Source organism: Antechinus flavipes, chromosome 4 (genome assembly GCF_016432865.1).
Source record: "Antechinus flavipes isolate AdamAnt ecotype Samford, QLD, Australia chromosome 4, AdamAnt_v2, whole genome shotgun sequence".
NCBI classification, from domain to species: Eukaryota; Metazoa; Chordata; class Mammalia; order Dasyuromorphia; family Dasyuridae; genus Antechinus; species Antechinus flavipes.
This window is the reverse complement of record NC_067401.1, coordinates 222,517,798-222,542,711: the sequence shown is the minus strand read 5'-3', so window position 1 is coordinate 222,542,711 and position 24,914 is coordinate 222,517,798. Positions and strand designations below refer to the sequence as shown.

The window sequence follows — 24,914 nt, the reverse complement described above, 5'->3', positions numbered from 1 at the left end:
CCATTTCTTCATATGACTATAGATGTTCTTAATTTGGTCATCTGAAAATTATTTGTTCATATTCTTTGATCATTTATCAATTGGGTAATAACTTGTATTCTTATAAATTTGAGTTAATTCTCTATATACTTTAGAAATGAGATCTTTATCAGAAATAATGGATGTAAAGATTCTTTCCCCAGCTTTCTACTTACCTTATAATCTTGTTTCTGTTGGTTTTGTTTGTGCAAAAATGTTTTAATTTAATGTAATCATTATTGTAATGTAATGTAATGTAATGTCCGTTTTGCCTTTGATAGTGTTTTCTAGTTCTTTTTTGATCATAAATTCCTCCCTTCTTCAAAGATCTGATAGGTAAATTACCCCTTGTTTTCCTAATTTGTTTATAATATCACTCTTTATGCCCCGAGCATGTACCCATTTTGAACTTTTTTTGGTGTGGGGTGTGATATGTAAGTCTGTGACAAGTTTCTGATATATTATTTTTCATTTTTCCCAGCAATCTCTGTCAAGCAGTGAGTTACTATTTCAGAAACTGGAGTTTGAAAGTTTATCAAATACTAGACTGCTATAGTCCTTGAATATTGTGCTGTATGTATCTAATCTATTTCACTGATTTACCACTTCATTTCCCAGCTAGTACCAAATGGCTTTGATGATTGCTTCATAATATAATTTTAGGTTTGGTACTAAGCTACCATCCTTTGTATTTTTTTTCTTTTATTCCCTTGATATTCTTGATCTTTTATTCTTCCAAATGAATTCTATTATTATTTTTCCAGTTCTATGAAATAATTTTTTGAGAGTTTGATTGGTATAGCACTAAAGAGGTAGACCAGTTTAGACAGAATTGTCATTTTTATTATATTAATTTGGCCTACTCATGAACAATTGAAAATTTTCAGTTGTTTACATGTGACTTTATTTATGTGAGAAGTGGTTTGTAATTGTGTTCATATAGTTCTTGGGTTTCGTGGCAGGTAGACCCCAAACACTTTATTTTATCTAAGTTATTTTAAATAGAATTTCTCTATCTCTGCTGGATGGGCTTTGTCAGTAATATATAGAAATACTGATGATTTGTGTGGGTTTATTTTATATACTTCAACTTCGCTAAAGCTGTGAATTATTTCCAGTACGTTTTTAGATGATTTTCTAGGATTCTCTAAGTATATCATCATATCATCTGCAAAGTGTGATAATTTTGTTTCCTCATTACTTACTCCTAATTCTTTTGATTTCTTTTTCTTTTCTTATCGCTAAAGCCAGCATTTCTAGTACAATGCAGTGATAATGGGCATCTTTGTTTCACCCCTGATCTTATTGGGAATGCATCAGCTTCTCTCCATTACAAATAATGCTTGCTATTGATTTTCGATAGATACTGCTTATTATTTTAAGGAAAGTTCCCTTTATCCCTATGTTCTCTACTGCTTTTAATAGGAATGGGTGCTGTATTTTGTCAGAGGCTTTTTCTGCATCTATTGAGATTATTTAATGATTTCTGTTGGTTTTCAACATAAGGTCGATTGATATGGTCAATTATAATAATTGTTTTCCTGATATTAAACCATTCCTACATTCCTGATATAAATCCCATTTGTATTATCCTGCTGATAAGTTGCTGTAATCTCTTTGATAATATTTTATTTAATATTTTTGCATCAATATTCAGTAGGGAAATTGGTTGTAATTTTTTTTTCCTGTTTTCCCTCTTCCTGGTTTAGGTATTAGTACCATATTTGAGTCACAGAAGGAATTTCACAGCATGGCTTTAACCTTTTTGAAACTTAATTTCTATCTATAAAATAGAGATGTTTCCTGCTTTCTACTTCACAGATTTTTTTAATGATAATCAATTTTTTGACAATTTTATGAGAACTGTGAGGTACCATTTTATTGTAAGTGATTGTATCTTTTGTTCATTTCTTCTATGTTATGATTCTAGACCTATTCATGAAAGCCTGAGTGATGTTAAAGACATATCATCAAGAGAGCTAACACAGTAAAATAGAAAAATTATTGGGAACATTTACTTGATTCAGGTGACTTGAGTTTTGTCCTAATTACTTAAACTCTTTGACTTAGTTTCCTCACATCATAGGAATGATACTATTAAAAATAAGATAATGTCTTATCGTACTATTATGAAAATCAATAATGAACAAATGTCAGTTTTTATTGTTTCCATTATTTTTTCATCTTATATCCCATGGGGTTTAAAAAAAAAAAAAAAACAGGCTTTGGACAAGTCATTATCCTATATGTTCTTTAATATTAAAAGTTGAATGGAAAATTGCATAAATAGAAAAGTGGATAAAATAATTTTTTTTAACATTTGAATAAAAGTGTTAGCACCGAAACACCTGTATTCTGTATTCTTTGTTCTCTCCAAGCATCTTTCTGACAATTCTATTAGTATGCAGAAGGATAAAAATGATATATTTATCATCCTGTTCTCATGTGACTTGCTTCTAGTAGATATTTGTATTTTTAGAACTTTTTGTTCCATGTAGTTTTAAATTTACCATTATTAAATTTATCATTAAATTATCATTATCATTATGGCAACATCTCTTAATTATATTATTATTTTTTATGGATCAATGGTTGAGGTGAATGTAGTTAAGAATTGACCCAGTATAGTTTATTTTTTAAATTTCCAAGGGTTTGGGGGATTAGTATTTTAATTACAAGGATTAGTTATCATTTAGTTTATGAAGGTGAATGGTTTGGGGGTTGCAATTCTGGCCACTTGCTAATGCCTTTCTTGGTATTCAGAAGTCACTAACTTTTTGTAACAAATAATGATTCTTTGTACAGATTCTAAAATTTCCTTGAAATTTTTCATAAATCAATATCCTTAAGATTGATTTTTCTTATATATTATTATTATTCTAGCTCCTATCCCTGTTGCCTCATGTCAAACTGAAGATTTTTCAGAATTTTTTGATTTGTTAAAGCTTAAGCATTTTATTTCCATCACCATTATTTAATATTGCATCACTTGCAAATATACTCCTCAATTAATTTTATTTACTATTTAATTAAATAATAAACCTATATTTGGCAAGAAAAAATCACTCTATGAATGTGGTTGGACTCTTTATTGTTGAAAATATTTGGGGCAAATCCATCTCACAATTATTTTTATTTTCCAAAACTCTGTTTATATACAAATATAAGCCTGAATACACTCATATACTTTTCAGAGATGCATTTTAGTGGACCTCATGGTAAATACTGCATTATTTAGAAACTTTTAATTGCATTTTAAAGTTCTGATAATTAAATAAAAGTTTTCATATCATGTTGTCTTGAGAATATCAAGACTCCATTAGAAAACTCTTTAATAAATAGTTGTCATGAATATTTCCCTGAACTTTTTATACACATAGCTGTTTCCTGTAGTTGATTTCCTCTGACTCAGAAATTACAGTCACAACTATATTATTGTAACTTACAAATTTTGGTCTTTAAGTTGTTAAATGGAGAACATTTCAAGTAGTCTACCTTGTATGTTTTATTTAATTGATAGTTGTTACATTGACATGAAAAGCAAAAAAAAAAAAAAATTCAGTATTTAAAACAAGTAAGATATTGAACTAAGCAAGCTGGGCTCTCCTTCTGAGAATTTTAAGGAAGCAACACAGACTTTGGCTACAGAAATTGAGACTTTTGATTTCTAAATTACCTTTTCTGAAGGCTGCATTATTATCCTTAAATCAACTCAGTAGAAAATATAAGAAAATATGTATAGTGTAAGAGCTTTCAGTAGAGTCTACAGTTTTTTTATGATAGGTAACATTATTCATTTTGTCTTCATATTTCCGATGCCCTGCACAGAGCAGGCATTTAATAAAAGCTTATAGTCTACTTATGTTAGAAGTGAATAAAGTATATCTTGATAAAGATGTCACATACTGGGTATTTAGAAGAGAGAAAATATTTTGGAGAGCTCTTATTAATATATACCTAAGTTGAGCTCTAGAATAAGTGGTGGTAGCATTATATCTAGATATAATCAGTTATATAACTATTGAAAAAGAAAAAATAACTAAGATATTTAACTTTTGGTCATTCATTCTGTGGTAGTAGAGTAAGACAAAGAAGCCCTATTTATAGGAAAACTTTGCCTTTTCAAATAAACTTGAGGACCTTTGCTGAGGATTAGAGACTTTGCCTTGTTGCCTGATGCATATCAATCAGTGAGCAATAGGGAAGATGCAGCTACTTAAGAATGATGATGGGAATATTTGTTTTTTTTCTTTGTACTTATGGGATGTCTAAAGTGGACCCAATGTTGTTCTAGCCACTGACAACATTTTTAAGGATACAAGAGAATTAATAAGTAACAAAAGAAGTGTATATGTATATAAATGTGCATATATATAAATATATATAGAGAGAATATATATATTATATATACATGGCTACAGAAAAAGTGTATGTTTATGTACAACTATATATTGTATGATATAATTAACAACTAATGAAATAATTTATTATTAAGTAATTCAAAATAAATTAATAGAAGCATATATTAAATACTTTTGTACAGACACACATTTCTTTTGCAGCAATGCATATATGAATATATATTATGTATATATATATGTGCATATATATGTATATATATATATATATATATATATATATATATACATGCACACACACATATACACATTTTATAGCATCCATTAAATGTAGCATTCATGTAAAGTAGAATATAAACTCCTTAAAAGCAAGGGTAGGTTTTATTTTTGTCCTTTATATCCCCAGTACCTAGCAAACACCAACTCAATTGTATGTGTTTAATGGATGCTTGTTGAATTGAATTACTTTTGGGAATAGCATATGTTTTGCTACATTGAAGGACTAATTTTTTTATACAGAAATCTAATTTCTTCATATAGATTACAAATAGTACCTATATGTCTGTGTCCTCAAGCATAATGCATTAAAAACAATAGGAACTGATTGTTTATCAGTAATATTTATGTTGCAAGTGCATAGTACATATAGAGATATATTTATTCTTTTCTGTTATCCTTTCTTGTCCCCCTTATATTTCTTCTCCATTATCTTACAATACAACCCCAGTAACCTTCATCCTCTACCAAATAAGTTTTGTTTTTGTTTTCTTAAAACAATTTATGGAAGTACCTTAGTATCAGAATGTAATTGCATTGTTTCTGGGACTAGTCAGATAATTTTTGAGAGAGTCTCACTTGCTGGGATATGATGGACAATATTTTCCTCAAGAAATCTGCATCAGAGCTTATAAGGACAGCAAGGGCTCTTCCCAACAAGGGTCTGACTTCACCTAAGGGAAAACTGGACCCAAAGCAATGAATTGTCATGGAAAATTGGATATGTGAAAAATATGTCTTGCCTACTCTGTGGCTTAGAGTTCAAGCTTTAAAATATAACTTTTCCTATCTGATTTGTAAAATTTACACTCTGAATGGTTGATATATAATGCCAAAAGTGTAGTGGCCTCTGTTAATCCTTATAACAGGGATTTTATTATTTGGCTCATTTAAGAATCTAATACAGACACTTGGGAAAACTCATAGAGTTGTTAATCTCACATAGGTTGTTAATCTGGCATAAATTCAATTCACATTCATAATAGATTGCCAGATCCATCTATTGCCTGAGGATTTGGTCATATTTTGGAGAAAGCTGAAATGAACTTTTCTGATTGAAAATGTCATTTTACTTGTTATTCATGTGGGTATCTCAAGGCCTTGGCAGTAGGAGCATTTTCATAAATCCACAAAGTAAATCATTAACCATTGCAGAAATCAGGTCTGTACTGGCAGGATAGAGATTAATACTGTTTCATTTTGTGCTTCTGTGGGCCTGGTAGTGACTTGCAATCACAGCTTTCTTGAACTTTTGCCTATAAAATTTTGCAGGTTTTTTCCTCCTTTTTCCTAGGGGGAACAGGAGAAGGGAGAGATTGAATAGCTGTTTGCTTTAAATCAATATGACTTTTTATGTTTGTACTAATGGAAATCCAATGTATTTGCTTCCAATTAAGCTTTGACATGACTTTAAAATTTGCAGCTTAGATGACAGATTCCATTTGACCATATGACAAGGAGTATTTCTCCTAGCCACTGTCCTTGGAAGGGTTTGATTTGACAGCTATTAAAGGCAGATAAATGATCCTATAGATTCCATTGGCAGAGTCTGGAAGGAACCTGCAAATTGAGTGTTCTGAATGCAGATAATCCACCAAAAATAACAGATGACTCTCTAGTCACAAAAGATAAAATATGTGAAAATCAAAATCAGCTATTTGAATAAAATACCTTGTAAAGTTACTGAATTACACCTGTGTTACATTCTTATTTTAAATCTTTCCCCTTTTCCTCTCCAACCCCTCCCCTTTTCATGATCCCATGAATGCAGAGAATTGCCCCGGAGGTGAGACCAGAAACATTGAAAGGAACTCAGAAATAGTTTATTCTGAAAGAGTATCCCAAGTGTTCTATCAACAGAGCAGGGGAATGTGGAGTAATGAAAGTAAAAAAAGTCAATCAGAAACAGAACAAAAGACAAAGCCCACTTTCTTTTAGTGATGAATCCATATGGAGAGAGGCCTTGAGGTTACCAGGATTTTTTTTTTTTTAAAGGGGAATGGGGGGAGGGGAATGGATGTGTTTTATTGTCCATGTTTGAAATTATTTAGTTTTATTAATGTTTCAATTTTAATGCTTTGTGTTTCCAGTGGAATGCTTTAAAAATTTAAATTAAAAGTTAATGCCCTATTGTTCATTAAAATCTAAATTTTCTGTTGTTTTCTGCCTAATTCATACAAAGGAATGAAATTATAAAGAGACTAAGCTTTGAAATCTCTTAATAAAAATATAAAGCATATAATTATTACTTCTCCAGACATACTGGAATGTATGAATGTTCTGGATTTGAAGTCAAAAGACGATTTCAAATCCTGACTTTGTCACTTTATTACCCATATAATCTTAAATTAGTCAATAAACTACTTTGGATTTAATATCCTGATGTATAAAATGAGGAATTTGAACAGGATAACCTGCAAGGTGTCTTATGGTCATCTATCTCTGAATATGTGATCCTATGAACTTTCTGTAGGATTTTGAGGCATCTAAAACACTTTTCTCACAACAACCTTGTAATAAAGGTACCCTAAATATTAGCAACCCATTCCCCACCCCCATGATGTAATACTTCACAAAATTTTACTCTTATGTTTCATTGTGACATGGAGATCACTCTAGGTTCTTGAATATTGTTCCTAAGGAATATAAACTTAGTAGATTCTATCAGGCTGGAAAGACTTTAGTTATACTCCCATTAAGAAAGAAAAATAGTTTTCTAAGGATCAACTGAGCTAGAGATAGGTAGACTCATTTCCAGTAGACTTTTGGTAGTGTTTTCTTTAGTGATGGTCATCTATAAAAGACCCCCAAAAATTGAAAATGAATTTTAGTCATCTTTAATATTCTTTGTCTTCTGCATGGACAGTGTCCTCAAATAAGGATCAGATAGGTTAAATAATTTTCTCAGACTAACCTAACTAGTAAACAAATATCAAAGTGAAGATTCAAACCCAGGTCTTTTGCCTCTATTAAATTATATGAATTTTCCACTACAATATGCTATTTGTCCATCAATATAAGATGAAGCAGTATCACATACAAAATGAAGAGACATACAATATTATTATGAATCTTGGACTTTATAGTGATTCAATTCAGAAATTAAATGCTAAAAGTAAAAGAAAAAATTAAATGCTTAATTATAGATGTGCCTAAAATATATCAAGGATTTAATAATTAAACTGAATAAAAAAAGATGAAATGCAATGGGGATGAACAAATGTAGTGTTAAAAGTAAACTTTAATAAATAAATTTCAATATTGGAGAATATAACTAGATAGAATTCTCCTGAAAAGAAACTCTTGAGTTTTAATAATTTTCAAATTCACAATGAATCATCAGTGTAATGTACCTTCTGAAAAGCTAATAGAATCTTATGCTAGATGAAGAGACATATTGTGCAGAAATAATAAGTTTTAGATGGAAAAGAAAGAATTGACATATTTATCCCATTAGCAAATAACAGAAGGTGGGAGGAGAGAAACAAATAGTATAAAAGAGATCTGTCCAATATCCCAAATAATTGATAGAACATTGAGTAAGCCTAATAAATTTACATTCAGTAGGAATAGAAGTGAAGTCTTATACTTAGATTTAATATAAAAGAGGAATTAAACCTGTTCTTTTTGGATCTGACAAAACCAGAAGTAAAGGCTGTAACTAGAAAAAAACATTTTTCATCTTGATAGAAAAAAGCAAAGCAAAGCAAAAAAAAGGAAGGAAGGAAGGAAGGAAGGAAGGAAGGAAGGAAGGAAGGAAGGAAGGAAGGAAGGAAGGAAGGAAGAAGGAAGGAAGGAAGGAAGGAAGGAAGGAAGGAAGGAAGGAAGGAAGGAAGGAAGGAAGGAAGGAAGGAAAGAAAGAAAGAAAGAAAGAAAGAAAGAAAGAAAGAAAGAAAGAAAGAAAGAAAGAAAGAAAGAAAGAAAGAAAGAAATTGTAAAATAGATTTATACAAAAACATAATGGATTATCTTGGGAAGTGGTGGTTGAAGCTCACTTATGGTCATCACATAATCAATAGTTAACTATTTTCCAGTTATAAAGTAAATCTTTTTCAAATATAGATTGAACTTGGTGGTCATTAAATTTACTTTCAATGATAAGATTCTATAATTGTGATAAATGACTAAATATATTTATGCAATTTATCTTTACATAATTTTCTTTCAATCATTTTGTATCATGTTCTGCTACATGTTCATCATCTTGAGTGATTATATTGAATAATCTGCTTTCATGATTGAGAGATTGTTATGTTAAAATACAGGAAGAGTATTTTACTTTTTTAAACATATCTTAAATTGCTTTCCAGAAAAAGTAGACAATTTTTGATTCAGTGACAATGTTAGCATCATCTTCATAATTTACTAATTTTACCATTTCTTGTTTTTACAAGTTTGTTAAAAATAAGATTATAGCATCTTGTTGTAATTTATTGTAATTTACATTTCATATTATTGATAATTTTGACCATTTGCTATATGATTAGGTGTGGCTTATATTTTGGGGGGAACTCATTTGTTTCTGTCTTTATCACAATCGTTAGGGAAACGGCTTATACTGATTATTTTAGCAATTCCTTAGATGTTTTGAATATCCAAATTTTGTTCTAGATGTACAATACAAAGTATGTGTTTTATTTTTCACAATTGAAAGCATCTCTGATTCCATGTAAACTTATTTCACACATACCCAAGATATGAAATTTTGAATAAACAAATGTTATCATCTCTTGTCTATTTTTAAATTATTCCATTAATAATAATTATTAAAGATTTCCATTTCCCACCATTATGTGAGCTTCTGTATTTAGATTTCTGTCTGCCTAAAAATAATAATTTAAAATGCAAGTCAATTTTTAAACTTATTTTCTTGTGTTTGTCACAGATTAAAAAAATAAATTTATATAGTATTTTATTTTTTCCTAGTTACATGTAAAAACAATTTTAACATTCACTTTTAAAACTTTGAGTTCCAAATTCTCTCCCCTTCTTCCTCCCTATCCGTCATCATTGAGAAAGCAATACATTATACATTTTAGATATGTAGTCATGCAAAATATATTTATAATAAATATGTTGTGAAAGAAAACATAAACAAACAAACAAACAAAAAAAAAAAAACAAACCCAAATCAAATCAAAACAAAACAAAACAAAACACCAAACCATCAAGAAAAATACAGCAAAAGCCAAGTATGCTTCAGTCTATATTCAGATACCATCAGTCTTTCTCTGAAAATGAATAGCATTTTTCATCATAAGTTCCTTAGAATTTTCTTGGATCTTTGATGCTGAGTCATTCATAGTTGATCTTCTTATAATATTGCTATTACTTTGTACACAGTATATTTCACTTTGCATCACTTATGTCAGTCTTTCTAGGATTTTCTGAGAGTATCCTGTTCATATTTTTCATAGCATCAATATTCCATAAAAATCATATACTATAATTTGTTCAGCCATTTCACAGCAGCTCCCAGAAAATAATTTCTATTAATATTTTTGTATATATAGGTTCTTTTCCTTTATAAAAAAAATCTTTGGTGATACAGATCTAGTAGTGAAAGGGCATGCATGGTTTTATAGCCATTTGGGCATGGCTCCAAATTGTTCTACAGAATAGTTGAATTAATTCACACCTCCACCAATAATGCACTATTGTTTCATTTTCCCCATATTCCCTCCACCATTCCTCATTTTCCTTTTCTGTTCTGTTTAGATTAACCAATTTAAAAGGTATGAGGTAGTACCTCAATTGTTTTAGTTTGCATTTCTACAGTCAATAGTGAGTTAGAGCAGTTATTCATGTATTATTCATTTTTGATTATTCATCTGAAAACTGTTCATATCTTTTTTAATCATTTATCAATTAGGGAATAGCTCTTATTCTTATAAATTTACTCTGTTCTTCATATGTTGGAAAAATGAAGTCTTTATCAGAAAAGCATCAAAAAATTTTTCACAATTACTATTGCTAATTATTTCTCTCCATCCTATTCCCCCACTTCCTCTCCACACACATTTATTCTTTTTTTCTCTTCCTTTTACCTTGTCCCTCCTCAAAAGAGTTTTGAGATAATTCTGATAAGAATGAGGATCACTCATTCACCTTACCTCCCTTTTGTTCCCCTCCACTCTAAAACCTTTTTCTTGCATCTTCAATGTTAGATTATTTACCCCAGTCTGCCTTTCCCTTTCCCCAAGTACATTCCTCTTGCATCCCTTAATTTTATTTTCCAGATGTTATCCCTTCATATTTAACTTACACCTCCCTCCTTCTAATGTCTTTATAAAGGAAGTTGTTATAAGTTACATATATAGAATATATATATATATATATATATACACATATATATATATAGACATATAGAAAAAAGCAGAATTGACTTTATTAAACCCCGAATTTCTCTGGTTATTTGCTTGTTAGTAGTCATATTTTAGACATCTCATCTCCTATTCTGTTTTTTTTTAAACAAGGAACCAATCATTTTTATGTTTATTGCTTTATAATAAAATTAGTAAGGTTAAGTTCTTCTAATTCCTAATTTTCCTTGAAATTTTAACTCTATTCTGTATAAAATATGTTATTTTTTCTAACTCAGTAGTTTTAGTGAGTTAGCAGTTATGTTAGAGAACAGTTGAAAAAGTATCACAATTTTTTATTGTTATGGTTTGATTGTAAGTTTTTAATATGATTTTTAATATTTTCAACTTTTTATATCATTTTTGCCCAGGTTTTTATTGTTGGTATTTTGTTGTTTCTTCAAGGTTCTCTAAGAATATTACCATAATATCCCTATTCTAATTCCTTCAATTTCTTTTTTTGTCAGTTCAATGTTTTCCTACTTTCAATTTTATTATTTTTTTAATTTTCAGAATTTCAAATTTTATATTTAATTGGGTATTTTTAATGTGATGTTTTTGTAGTTTCTAAAATTTCCATGCACAATTCATTGATGTATTTCTTCTTTGTTTTATTAATGTATGCATTTGAAGATGCAAAATTCCCCTAAATATTTTTAACCATCAAAGTTTTAGAATGTTGTCACTTTTTTGTCATTTCCCTCAATGAATTTTCCAGCTATTTCTTTTATTTGTTCTTTGATCCATTCATTCTTTATGATTATATTATTTGGTTTCCAATTAATTTTTAATCTATCTTTCTATTGCCCTTTATTGAATATAAAATTTTATTGCTTACATAAAGGACATTTTTGAAAGAAGATCTAAAAGGCAGTATTTTATTCTACCAAATAAAACATTTTTATGTAAAAAAAAAGTTGATAAATTTGTTCTTTGGACCATTCAGCAAGTTTTATGATTATAAAGCTATGATCTTTTTACAAAAGTCAGACTACTCTCTTCTGATTGTTTGAATACTCCATAATATAAATATATATTATTTTGCACAGATTTTATAGTAATACTAAAGTAGGTATAAGGGTTGTAGTTGATATTTCCTTCATCATGTTTGTTTTTGATTTTTATTATTCCCCAGTAGAAATAACTATCTTTTTCAAAGAGTAGTATTTCTTTCAACTACCTCAACATATTCAGAATTGCCATTCCAGAATGAATTTCCTCTTTGTATGCTTCGTTTAGTCAAGTTACTCTTTCAATTTTTTATTTTTTTATATTTTCATATCATACAATTAGGATTCTGATGTTAGAATCCAAAGATCATAACCACACTAATTTTGCTGGAGTTGTTATTTAAGACTTCGTAGATATTTTCTTTTTTGTATGTCATCCTTCAAGTTTTTTTTTATTTATATGCTTTCGTGATGATCAGGCTTATTTGACTTTCTGACCAAGTTTTCTGAAAATTATTTTTCTTAATCGATTTCTAGTTGAATGAAGTAATGCTGCCTTGAACTTTTTCTTTCTTGTTGATATTTTCCAACTTTACTGTAACTTTCTCCGTGACTACTTTCCTTCAGTAGTTTCTTTCATCATAAGAAATGAATTCAAAGGACACTGAACCAACATGGCAGGTTGGCAGAAAGTTTTAGTTAGTGCTTCTACCAAATACAACTCTATTAGACAAGAACAGGAAAATGCACTAGATCAAATCCTGCTTTGGAAATTAAAGGGAAAAAAAATCAGTGAGTTTTTGTTTTTTTTTCTATCTCAGGTTGAAATAAGAAGACACAATGAAATTTTTGTGGATCCTGGGCAAAAGTCAAGGCAGAAGTGAGCTAATTTACACAGGACATCCTAGTGAAGGAGAAACTGTATAAGGACAAGAAGGCATTCTAGATCTAGCAAGGAAAGTCTTAAATTTACGTTGGAATAGATTCCAACAGAAATATTTATTGCTCAAAACCAATGGCATACATAGATTTAGAATAAATTTGGGGTACATTGTAGGAAAAAACTTGTATCTACAGGAGAAGTTTTTGAGAACCAAGGAACAAATCCAAATATAATCAAAAGGGTCAGGCACAAGGAAGAGAACATTTGCATCTTCTAGTCTAGTAGGAAGACAGCAGAGGAATAACAGAACTGGATTTACAGACAAAACACACAGAAAGTACTGAGAAATCACAATCAGAATCATATCTAATTTAGCATAAAAAAGTAGAGATCTTGGAATACAATACATTAGGTGACAAATCATATGATCTTACAATCAAGATTGTTATACAGAAAAACAAACAAAAGTAGAAAAACTTACCAAGAATTTCATGAAATATAGGGTTTCCAAAAGTTTCTGATGAAAAGATTAGAGTCCTCAGAAACTTTTAAATTAAAAAAATATATAAACAGTTAAACATGAACCGCTAAGTGCTTTCCTGTAAAGACAGATAACTCTGAAAGACTTAATATCTTGAATGAGTGGATCAACCATCATAACAGAAAACTCATGATAAAACATGCTTTCTACCATCTGATAATGATAATTCTATCTCCATGCCGGAGAAAGAAAAATTAAAATCCTTGCTTGATCAAACTACTGTGTTTGTTGCAAGGATTTTAATTTTTCTTTTTCCGGCATGGAGATAGAAGTGAGCAAAGGAATATTTTTGCTGATTGAAAAGAATAGATTAAAAAAAAACAGTATTAAGCAAAATAAATAAAAGTGATCATGTCTGAAAATGTATATATTTTTCCAGTTACAGTTCACCACCTCTCTACTAAGAGCGGGGAGACATACCTAACTGTGAGTCCTTGAATTAATAATTGGCTCCAGCATTGGTCACAGTTTTGAAATCGTTGTGTTCTTTTTCTGTATATTATACTCATCATATAAATAATTTAATAGATCCTGCCTACTTAATTCTGCATCCTTTTAAATGCCAACACGAATATCTATAAATTTTTAATTCATTATTTCTTATTCAGTGCTCATAATGTTCTTCTGAAATATTTTACTTATTCATTTACAAATTAAATATTACTGCTTTTGCTGCCCTAAAACTTTTGCTTGGCAAGAGAACAAATTGGTTGAGGCTTTTTCAAATCTCTATTATCTTCTTATTATAGATAGTGTTATATAATTTAGGTATAATGATAGACTTTGGATAGAATTAGTAGTGTGATAGATTGAGCTGTCCTCAAAGGTAAGACTGCTGTTTCTGATTAAACTGGCTATGTGACTGTATGTAAGTTGCAACCTCTCAGTGTCTCATAAAAATCTTTATGACTATAAATTAAGCAACAGTGACTAATCAGCATTAGTAAAAATATAATTATTTTCTTAACCAGAGACATTCCCATACCAATAAAATTGCAAATATATTCAACAACAATCAAAACTAACACCCTTCTTCAGAAAATATTGTCAATACCCACAAACACTTGTAGCAATTTCACAACTGTCTAGAATGAGATCTAATAAAGGAAGCTTTTCATAAATTGTCTTCATTCTTCCAGCCATACAGTTCTCTTTTACTGGTTAGTATTTCTTTTCCTTTATCCCTTTCACTCTTCATTCTCTAATTTTTTTTTTTAATGAACAACTCTATGATGAAAAATAAATTGTGTTAGGTTTATAATAATTTTAGGGTTATTCAATTTTAGTTGAAATTTTAAAATCACAATGAAAGGCACTTTCATTTTCCTCCTATTACCATTTGCTTCCTCCCCAACTCCCAACGAAAAAGCAAGAAAAACAAAACAATTTTATGTACATAGTCAAGCAAAATACATTCTTTTATTGGTCATGAAAAGGAAAAGTCTCAGTCTGCAACTATATATATTATCATTCTCTATTGTTGATGTTGTTCAGTTATTTCAGTCTTGTCTAACACTTTATATAAACACTTTATGACCCCATTTTAGGGTCTTCATGGCAAAGGTACTGGAGTGCTTTTGATTTCCTTCTCTAGCTCATTTTACAGATGAGGAAACTTAGACAAACAGGATTAAGTGATTTGTCCAGGGTCACAAAGCTACTTATTGTCTGAGGCTGGATTTAAACTAAAGTCTTCCTGACTCAAGGCCTGGCACTCTATCCATTGCTCCACCTAGCCGCTCTTACCTCTCTCTATCAGAAGGTAAGTACTTCATTTCGTCATAGGTCCTTTGGTGTCATAACTGTGCATTACATTAATCAGGTATCTAAGTCATTTAAAATTTTTCTATTTAACTCTCTATTAATTCACATAGGTCTTTCCAGATTCCTCTGGGGGGGGGGGGCGAAAAATAAACTCCTTCATCATTTCCTATAATAGTAGTATTTATCATGCTCACATACTGTAATTTGTTCAGCTATAAATAGGCACCCAATCACAATTTTCAATTCTTTATCCCTCAAAAGGAACTGCTATGGATATTATTTTTGGAGGTACATATGTCCTTTTCTTCCTTTTTACATCTTTATAGTTTAGCCTTATTAGTAGTAATACTGGGTAAATGAATATGCACATTCTGCTAACATTTTGGGTATATTTCTAGTTTCTTTCTTTTCTTTTTTTTTTTTTTTTTCCAGAATGGGCAATCCAGTTCACAGCTCTCACTATTAGTATATTAATGGATCTATTTTTCTATTGCCTTTCAAGCATTTGGCATTTTCCTTTTTTTTTTTTTTTTTTTTTTTTTTGGTCAACTTTGCTAATATGAGAGTTGTGAGGTAGAATCTCACATTAAAAAAAATTAACAATTTTAACAATGTTAAAAAAATTAACAATTAATTTAATTTAATTATTAATGTATTAGAACTTTTAAAATATGACTATCTATAACTTGGATTTATTCTTGTAATAACTGATCACACATATTCTTTGAATGTTTAACAATTGAGGAATGGTCCTTGTTCTTAAAAATTTTTAATTGGCTTTTATATATGAAATGCCTAATAAAGTTACAATAAATATGTTTTTAAATTTACCTATAACTCTTCTACTTTTAGCTTCATTGTTTTTCTTTGCATAAAAATTTTTTAATTTTATGTAGTTCACATTATCCATCTATAATCCTCTTTACTATTTGTTCACACATTCTTTCCATACCTATAGATCTGAGGGGCTATCAAGTTATTTTCTCACCATAATACTTGCATTTTGCAAGCAATTGTTGCCACTTCACAGATGGGAAAACTGAGCACAGATAGATTAAATAAATTGCCAAGTCAAAGGACTTGACAAATATAGTTAGCAAGTGTTAGAACTGAAATTGGAACTCAAGCCTCTCCTAACTCCAATTCCAGTGCTTTTTCTGCTATTCAGCAGGGTTAAATAAAGCTTATTTCTTTCCTATCACTTTTATCTACTCTTATTTATAAATATTAGTGATAACATTGGGTGAAAGGAAGAATTGGAGGAAGGAGCATTTGTGAAACTCATCTCTGTCCATAGAAACCCAACTAGGCTAAGTAGGTCTATTTTTTTTTTAATGCAATGATTTTTTTTCTTTAAATAAATTTATCTTCAAAGGATAAATGTACCATTTCTATTGGGTGATATTTACTCATATCCTAAGTAAAAAAACATTCGATTATCTATACAATATAATCAATTCCAATTTTCATAAAAATGGCAGTAAGAAAGGATATTTTCATAGACCACTTTCATCCATTAGTGATTCAAAGATTGTATTAATGGCCATAACATCTTTGATATTTCTTCCTTTTTTCCACTTCCCCAATCCTTAGCATTCTCTTTTTCCTTGTTCTCCCCTCCCCTTTTCTATCTTCCAGCCTTCCCAAGCTTTAATTTCCATTATCTTATCTTTATTCTCCCTTACCCCAACCTTAATATCATTAAAAATAGCCAAATCAACTTTTTTCTTGGATTTTTTAAATGAATTATTTATTTATTTCAAACATTGATTTTTTTTTTTAAATTGAATTCCAAATTCTCTTTGTCCGCTCTTTCTCTCTTCCACTCACTGAGAAGAAAGCAATATATCAGTTACACACATGAATTTATTTCCATATTATTTCCATATTAGCCATGCTGCATAAAAAGTAATTAAAAAGCAAGAAATATAAATAAAGTTAATAAATAAACTTTAGTTAGTACTCAGAGCTTATCAGCTCTCTCTCTCTGGAGGTAGATAATTTTTTTTTTTATTATTATGGCTCCATTGGATTGTCTGAAATTACTGTGCTAATTTGAGTAACTAGGTCTTTCACATTTGATCATCCTAACAATATTGATGTTACTCTGTACCAAAAACCTGTATGCCTTAAGATACCTTCATCAATCATTTTAATATTTCATAAGAAGAACCATATAATGTATTTTATAAGATCATAGCATTTATAAATGAAATGGATCATAGATATTGCATTAAAACGTATTATAGAAAAAGCACAGGGCTAGACAAGTTAAATGTCTTATCCATAGTGATGTAATTAAAAAGTAACAGAGCAAAGATTTGAACTCCTGTCCATTGATTCCAAATTATGTGTTTTATCTACTGTAACATTTTATACCTGCATTCAAAGACAATGTGAAAATCAACTAAACTCAACATTTCTGTCACTAATTATTGCCCATAGTCATTGACATGTCCTGAAAGGAAAAAAAAAAAAAAAACAACCTGATACTTAAGAGTTATGAGAATTGTTAAATTAGGAAAGGAGACGTTTATTATTTATTGTTATAGATTTTTTGTGCATAACAAAATTATAATGAGGATTACTCATAATGGGATATCAATAAACCACTCTTCAGTATCAGAACAATGATGCTTTAAAAATTGCAATGATAGTAATTAAATTAAATTAAATATTTATTTAGTTTCTCTATAATAAATGACTTGGAGTATCTTTTTTTCTTTTATTGGCTATATTATGTAAATCTCTTCAGTTAGGAAAAAATTAGCCAGAAATCTAGCATGCTTTGTGTGAATTATTTCTTTGAAATAAGTAGGAACTACTTATTTCCATCATCATCTCACCTTGCACAATTAATTTGTCTGTTTCATGAAATAATAATTATTATGCTTATTATAAATTAAATTATTAGCTTTAAGGAGAAGAAACATCATTTACCAGATTAGCTTAATTATCTTTATTGATTAGAGAATGTTATAGACATAATATGCCTATATTATAATTAGTAAGAAATTTGACAAAGTTTCTTAAGGTATACTTATCAACAAGATGGAGCAATATCAGCTATAGATTTGTAGTTACGTGGTCTCATAAGTGTGCCCAATTGAATCTAAAAAATAATGGATAGAGGTGAACCTGGAAAGAATGCCTCAAGAGCCTATACCTTATCTAATTCTGTTAAATATTTTTGCCTCTGACAAAAAGAAGATATATATATGCCATTCCTATCAGATTTATAGATGATATAGTACAGAAAATAGTTAATGTAATAGATGACAGAAGAGAGATCCAAAATGATATTGACAACCTAGGCTAATGGTTCAGAACTAGGATGATGAAATTTAATTGGAATGAATTTAAAATCCTACACTTGATTTAAAAAAATAAAACAACAAATTCATTACAGGGAGACATTATTTTAAAAAAATCACACATGAAAAACTAATTTTTTTAGTGTATAGCAGAGCAATGTGCCATTGTATCCCCCCAAATCTAACATAATCTTAGTCTGTATTCATTGAAATAGAGTATCCAAAACTTGTTTGTACTTTCCAGAGAAGAGCACATCTGGAATATTGAGTTTATTTCTGAGTATGGCATTTTCAGAAGGACATTGGCAAGTTGGAATTTATCTAAAAGAGGGTGATGTATACCAATTTTAAAAATTAGATTTAATAGCCTGGAATATTTGAAGGAGCAAATGATATCTAGCCTGGGCAAAAGATAGTTTGGGGACTAGGTGGGAGAGGGGTAGAGAATAATTTACAAATTATTTCAAAGTATTTAATAGGCTAATAAAAATTAGGGCTGGATGGGCTGGGGGGATATTTGCATCTATTTTCCTCAAATTATGGATAAAGATATTGAATTATATAAATAAAGGATCTTGCCAACAACCACATAGTAATAAGTAGCAAAATCAGTACTTGAATCGACATCTTTTGCTTCCACATTTGACGAATGATAAGTGAAAGAGACATTAAAATTCTTCTAATTGGTTCTAATGAACAGGACTTTGGATGACAGGTTGACTTTTCAAATAAGAAACAAGGGAACATGTATTTGTAAGTAGAGGTGAGTGTCCAGAAAATGTGATGTTTTTTCAAGGGGACATTATAAAGTAAAGGTTGAATATCATTTTCAGATATGCAGCTGAATTAATAGCTGAATCCCCTTCAAGGTGTTTTTCTGATTCTTTAATATTCTGCATAGTTTTCAGAAGTCTTTTTCCTTAAAGAACAACACTGTAACTGATTTTATGTTGTACTTAACTTCGGTAGATAACCATCTTCTTCAGTTAGAACACAGTAGTTTCTTTTTTTTTTTTTTTTTTTTTTTTTTTTTTTTTAATTACTAAATGTCATGATTTCTTCTAAAAGGGCAATGTAAACCAAAGCATCTTTTGGTACAACAGTGCCACCTTAAGGTTATTTATGTAAAGATCTATTTAGTTTAAATGTTAAACCAAGAGTTATTAGTTTCAAGACCTGAGCAGTCCCCACTCAAAATCACCATTTGCACTTGTGATCTGTGCCTTCTGGTGCTCTATACAACACTAATATCTAACCTACCTATTTGTGATTCTGTTTAGGGTTCATTTCATGAAGAGGAAAAAGAAGTGGCTTTTAAGCTCTGTTTAATTATCAGTTAAATAGAGATATGTGACTAGGCCAATTATTTAATCTCTCAGTGGTAGGTAAGTCCTTAAAAGGCCAAGTTGCAAAGAAAGGTAGCAACTTACATTAGTAAAGGTATTTTCCTCATCTAGGAGTTTCCTATACCAATGAAATTAGAAATCTGTGTCCCATCTTTTGAATGATAGGAAACATATTAAAATAAAATAAAATTGCCAGTTATTTCTCCTTTCAAAGTGAATAATTGTTACAAAAGAAAAAAAAATGAGTCTTTGATCCAAATCAAGTGTAGTTGTTGTTATTGAATTGTTTGGGTTTTATTTCTTTGTTTTTCTGATTCCCCTTAACAGAAGTGAAATGTAATCCTTCCAAGAGAGAATAGGGTAGCTAGGTGGTGCAGTGGATAGAGCACCAGCTCTGACGTCAGGAGGACCTGAGTTCAAATTCGGTCTCAGACATTTAATATTTCTCAGCTCTGTGACTTTGGGCAAGTCACTTAACCCCAATTGTCTCAGCAAAAAAAAAAAAAAAAAAAAAAGGTGGTGGGGGGGAATGAGGATGATCATGGAGTGGAGGGTAGGGAAGATACTCCTAAATCATCATGCTGACATGCAGAGGACATGCTTCATAAGGCTGCAGATGATACTGTTTTCATCAGAGCCTCTGTTGCTAGAAGATAGAATTCAATTGCTTAGCAGAACAGAAGAATATTAACTTGTTAAAAGTATTATTTTATGAAAGAGAATTTTAAAAGAGCTTAGTATTTTCCTCTGGGAGACTATTGAGATTATGTAAATTTTGAACTGGTATTCTTGAACAGCCTTAAAAAGAAAAACAAATTGCTTATCAATGATACTAACAGTCCACATTGGAATAAAGGCAGTACAAGAGCCCATAGAAAAGAAAGTATTAACTATCAGATTAACTGTCAGATATGCTCTGACACCATAGCAAATAAGTGAAATGATCCATTAAGTTATTCCAATATCTTCCAGTCAAATCAATGACATAAGATTTTCATTTTTTTTTTTAACAGATCTGGGATTTTATCAGTATAATAGTGTAATGAGCTCCCAGAGGGGAGTTTTTATTACCAATGAAGGATAATATGATACCTTCACCTCATTTATAGTTTTTGAGAAATGATTGGGACTGGATGAGAAAAGAGGAGGAATTATCCAGCTAGGTTATATTGGTATTAGATGAAAATCTGGGACTGCCTTTTTAATTGTTATTCTGCCACTGATTTCACTTAGATCTTAGAGAGTCAAGACTTTTACAAAGTAATCAAATAGTAAAATAAAAGAGGGGATATGGGATGTTTTGAGTCCCAGTTCATCTCATTTTATGATTATAATTATAATCATATAATATTATATATAAATATAATTATGATTATGATTATAACACAGAAGACAGTGGAAAGCATTTCACTTTGACTTTTGTGATAAGCAAAAGATAAATATGTTTCTGGTTTTGAGATAGAAGCAGTTGGCCCCTTTCAGTCCATAACTAAGCTGACTCACAGAAAGCCAATTGAGATTAAAACTATGCTCTTTTCTTAAATCAACAAAGTTCTTAATAAGGAGAGATCTGTCCAGGGGCAATGGATAACTCCTAGGGTTAACCTCTCCTGTGACCGCTGGTGCAGGGAAGAGGGAGAATAAAGAAGTGCTCATAGTCTTACCTGCTGGATGTTGTTGAAGTAATCTCATACTGACCGAGATTATCACTCTAGGGGCTACTGACTCTTATCCATTTAAATCCTTCCTGTACAATGTTTCCAAGTTTTTTGAAATGGTGCCCAGGAATCGAGTGATACTCTGAGGGAATGGAGCTAAGGATGAAAGCTGACCCACACCTAAGACTCAGTGTTTCACCAAGAAAAGGGGAAACTGAAAGGTCAAAAAGCTTCATCTTTTGGCTCCCTTAGGAGAGAGTGTGTCAGCTCCATCATGCAAGACTATTCTCCTTAAATGAATGTCTATGCCTCTGAGGGGTGATTTCAGGGGCTCAGAAAACCTTGACTACTATGAAGTTCCCTACCTCTTTTCCCCCCACTCTATCCCACCATAATACCCAATATTCTATTATTAGAATTTGCCATGTTATTAGTTTTAATTTTTTAATTCCTGCTAAATGTAATGCCTTTGGAGTCTATCACGTTAAACTCTTGTTGGTAATTTATTTCTGAACTTGTTGAGGTTTGTTTGTTTTTCAAAGGGAAAAGGGAAAAATAATGACATGAAAAAAGTCATGATAACACTGGATATCTAAAGCATAAGGAATATAGTTAGGATCATAGTGAGACTATGCTGAAGATAATGTTCTTCTGCATCTCTGTTTCACTTACTTTTGCCCATTAATGGACTTTGGGACCCTTGAAGAATCTTTTAGGTCTGAGGCCTTGGTGGAAACATAAACAAGTTTAACAAGAAGTAATATTCAAAACATTCATTGTAAAACAGACCAGATAATTTCATAGGTTGATAATTTAACCTTGTTTCTTTCCTTGTACAAAAGCTTTTCAGCTTATGGAAAGTATGGGAAGTCATTTAGATGATTTTACAGAGAACAATTGAACCCAAAACATTAAGCAGTGTGTCCCTGTATTTTGATCAATGCATAACAAGCCTGATTTATCTACCTATAGCATTTTCACTTTGGAAACTACATAAAAATCTTACAAAGTCTCCTTGGGAAGAGATAAGTACATAGTACTTATAGGATCATTCCTCTGCAAAGCTGGAATTTGTTATGTGGATCAGGGTTTTGCTCTAGGGTTCCAGAGTTTAAAGGGTGCTGACAACACTAGCATTCCAGAATCCTAGAAACAGCTGAGCTTAGCACCTAGTTGGTGATAATAATGAATTAAAATAAAAAGCTGTCTTCCCTTGGCAGCCAAGCCACAGCCAAATTCCTCCTGAAGCCTGCCCCACTGTGTTCTTATTTCTCCCCACTTAGAGCATTTCTTGCTCACAGAGACTGGTGTCAGGTGTTTCACATTCTCATATACTTGAGTCTTCCCCAAACCACACACTGAATTAGTCCTTAAAAAATAGATTTGCAGGTACATTTAATGTTCATTGCTCTATATCTAAAAAATGATAATGTCAACTCTGGTTATTACCTTTACCATTCCTCACAAAAGCTCATCATTCAATTGGTTAGCACAACAGACAAATATTAACTTGTTATAAGTTTTATTTTATGAAAGAGAATTGTAAAAGGTTGCAAAAACTCCACATAGCATTCTATATGACTCTTAAGCTATTAAAGCTTAAAGCTGTATTAAAACTTTTGGTATGCCAAATATAGCACACTACCAGACTCAAACTAAAAATGCTTTGGGTGTGGTAGATCTCCTAGAATCTAGGGGGTCCTCAAACTATGGCCCGCGGGCCAGATGGAGCAGCTGAGGACATTTAACTCTCTCACCCAGTGCTATGAAGTTTCTTTATTTAAAGGCCCATAAAACAAAGTTTTTGTTTTTACTATAGTCTGGCCCTCCAATAGTCTGAGGGACAGTGAACTGGAAGTTTGAGAACCCTGATCCTAGATCTACACTTTGACAGCCAACATAGCCCTCCTTTTGATTTGTATAGCTTCTTAGTGCCCTCAAGAGGCACTAATATTATAAACTGCAGATTAGGGGCTTTTCTGCATTAGGAGAAAGGGAGTTCCTCATCAGGAATACCTGATATGTTAAAGAAATGATAAAGAAACAAAAAAGTCACTCTGCTGGATGCTGTTGATAGGAAGCATAATTTTTGGCCTGAATAAGCTTAATTTTTCATGAGGCAGGAGGAAGATGATATTGTATATAATTAAACAATTTATAGACTAAATTAAATTGGGCAGGGCATAAGATGTCTCCATCTAAAATGAAGGCACTACTATTGTATCTTGAAGCTTTCGCCATAACAGCTAAAAGAGGTTTCTGTTAGCTCCTTTATCCTATAATCATGTCTAGAAAATTTCATATTTATGGTATTAAAGTGAATCACTTGTATTTTTGCTTCAAGTTCTCCTAACCCCTAACCTCCAGGAACAAATTACCAGGTTTCTGGTAGCTGTACGCAGACCCTTCTGAGTCACTTCTTTAACTTCAGTAGGAAATTCAGGGTAAAAGTGAAGTCTTTGGCATTAGATTTTCATCCTAAATATTTGTCAAAGAACTGATCTTTTGCTTACCTACAAAAGTCCAACGAAAATTTTTCACCGTATGCTGCTAATTGAGAAAGAAAATCCATTGCTTTTGTTTGTTTGCTTTTCAGATGGGAATCAATATTGTGGACTCGGCTGTGTCTGGATTAGGTGGTTGTCCTTATGCAAAAGGTGCTTCTGGGAATGTAGCAACAGAGGATTTGATCTATATGCTGAATGGTCTGGGACTCAATACGGTAAGTCATTATAATACATTCAAATAATATTCATATATTCCATGAAGCGCCAGATCAGAAGATTTGTAAGAATTGAAAACTCATTCCAAGGTCAAGGTTTTATTCCATTTCTGCAGTATGCTAAAATTCAGAGATGAAAATCCAGTATCAAAGATAGATTTAAAATAACAGCATAGCTTTAATCATGGAGAACAATAATGCTTTACATTTGTTATAGCATTTTATACTTTAGTTTTAAGAAATAGCATAACTTAGTAGATAGAGATTCAGCACCAGAGAATGGAAAATAGGAGAAATTTGACTCTTACCTCTAATGTACATTGGCCAAGTGACCTTAGACAAGTCATTTAAAACTCAGTTCCACAGACAACTCTCTAAAATTATGAAATTGTAGGAAAGTGGCTGGTCACAGTTTGCTAATGGGAAATTCCTGAACCAGTGACATCATAGGTCTAAATGACCCTCTTCCCCAGCTCATCTTCCAATCCCATACATCAAAAAACAACTTCACCATGCATTTTTCAAGTGCCTTGCTGGGCGGTAGAGCTATAAAGACAGAAATGAAATCAATGAATAAACATTTATTAAGTGCTTATTATGTACCAGAAATTGTACTAAGCTCTGGGGATACAAAAAGAGGCAAAAGACAGTCCCAGTCCTCATGGAGATTACTTTGTGTTAGAGGATAAAATTTACAAAGTTTCCACATTAATTGCAATATT

The 24,914-nt window shown here is 31.0% G+C and overlaps 1 protein-coding gene across 1 annotated transcript in view; it reads left to right on the top strand.

Annotated features, from left to right (window-relative positions):
• HMGCLL1 (3-hydroxymethyl-3-methylglutaryl-CoA lyase like 1) overlaps nucleotides 1–24,914 on the top strand; it is a 245,224-nt gene that overhangs the window by 214,922 nt on the left and 5,388 nt on the right. The window contains exon 8 of the mRNA XM_051997181.1: nucleotides 24,067–24,192. Within this exon, the coding sequence (XP_051853141.1) occupies nucleotides 24,067–24,192 (126 nt within the window). The remainder of the gene's footprint in view (nucleotides 1–24,066; nucleotides 24,193–24,914) is intronic.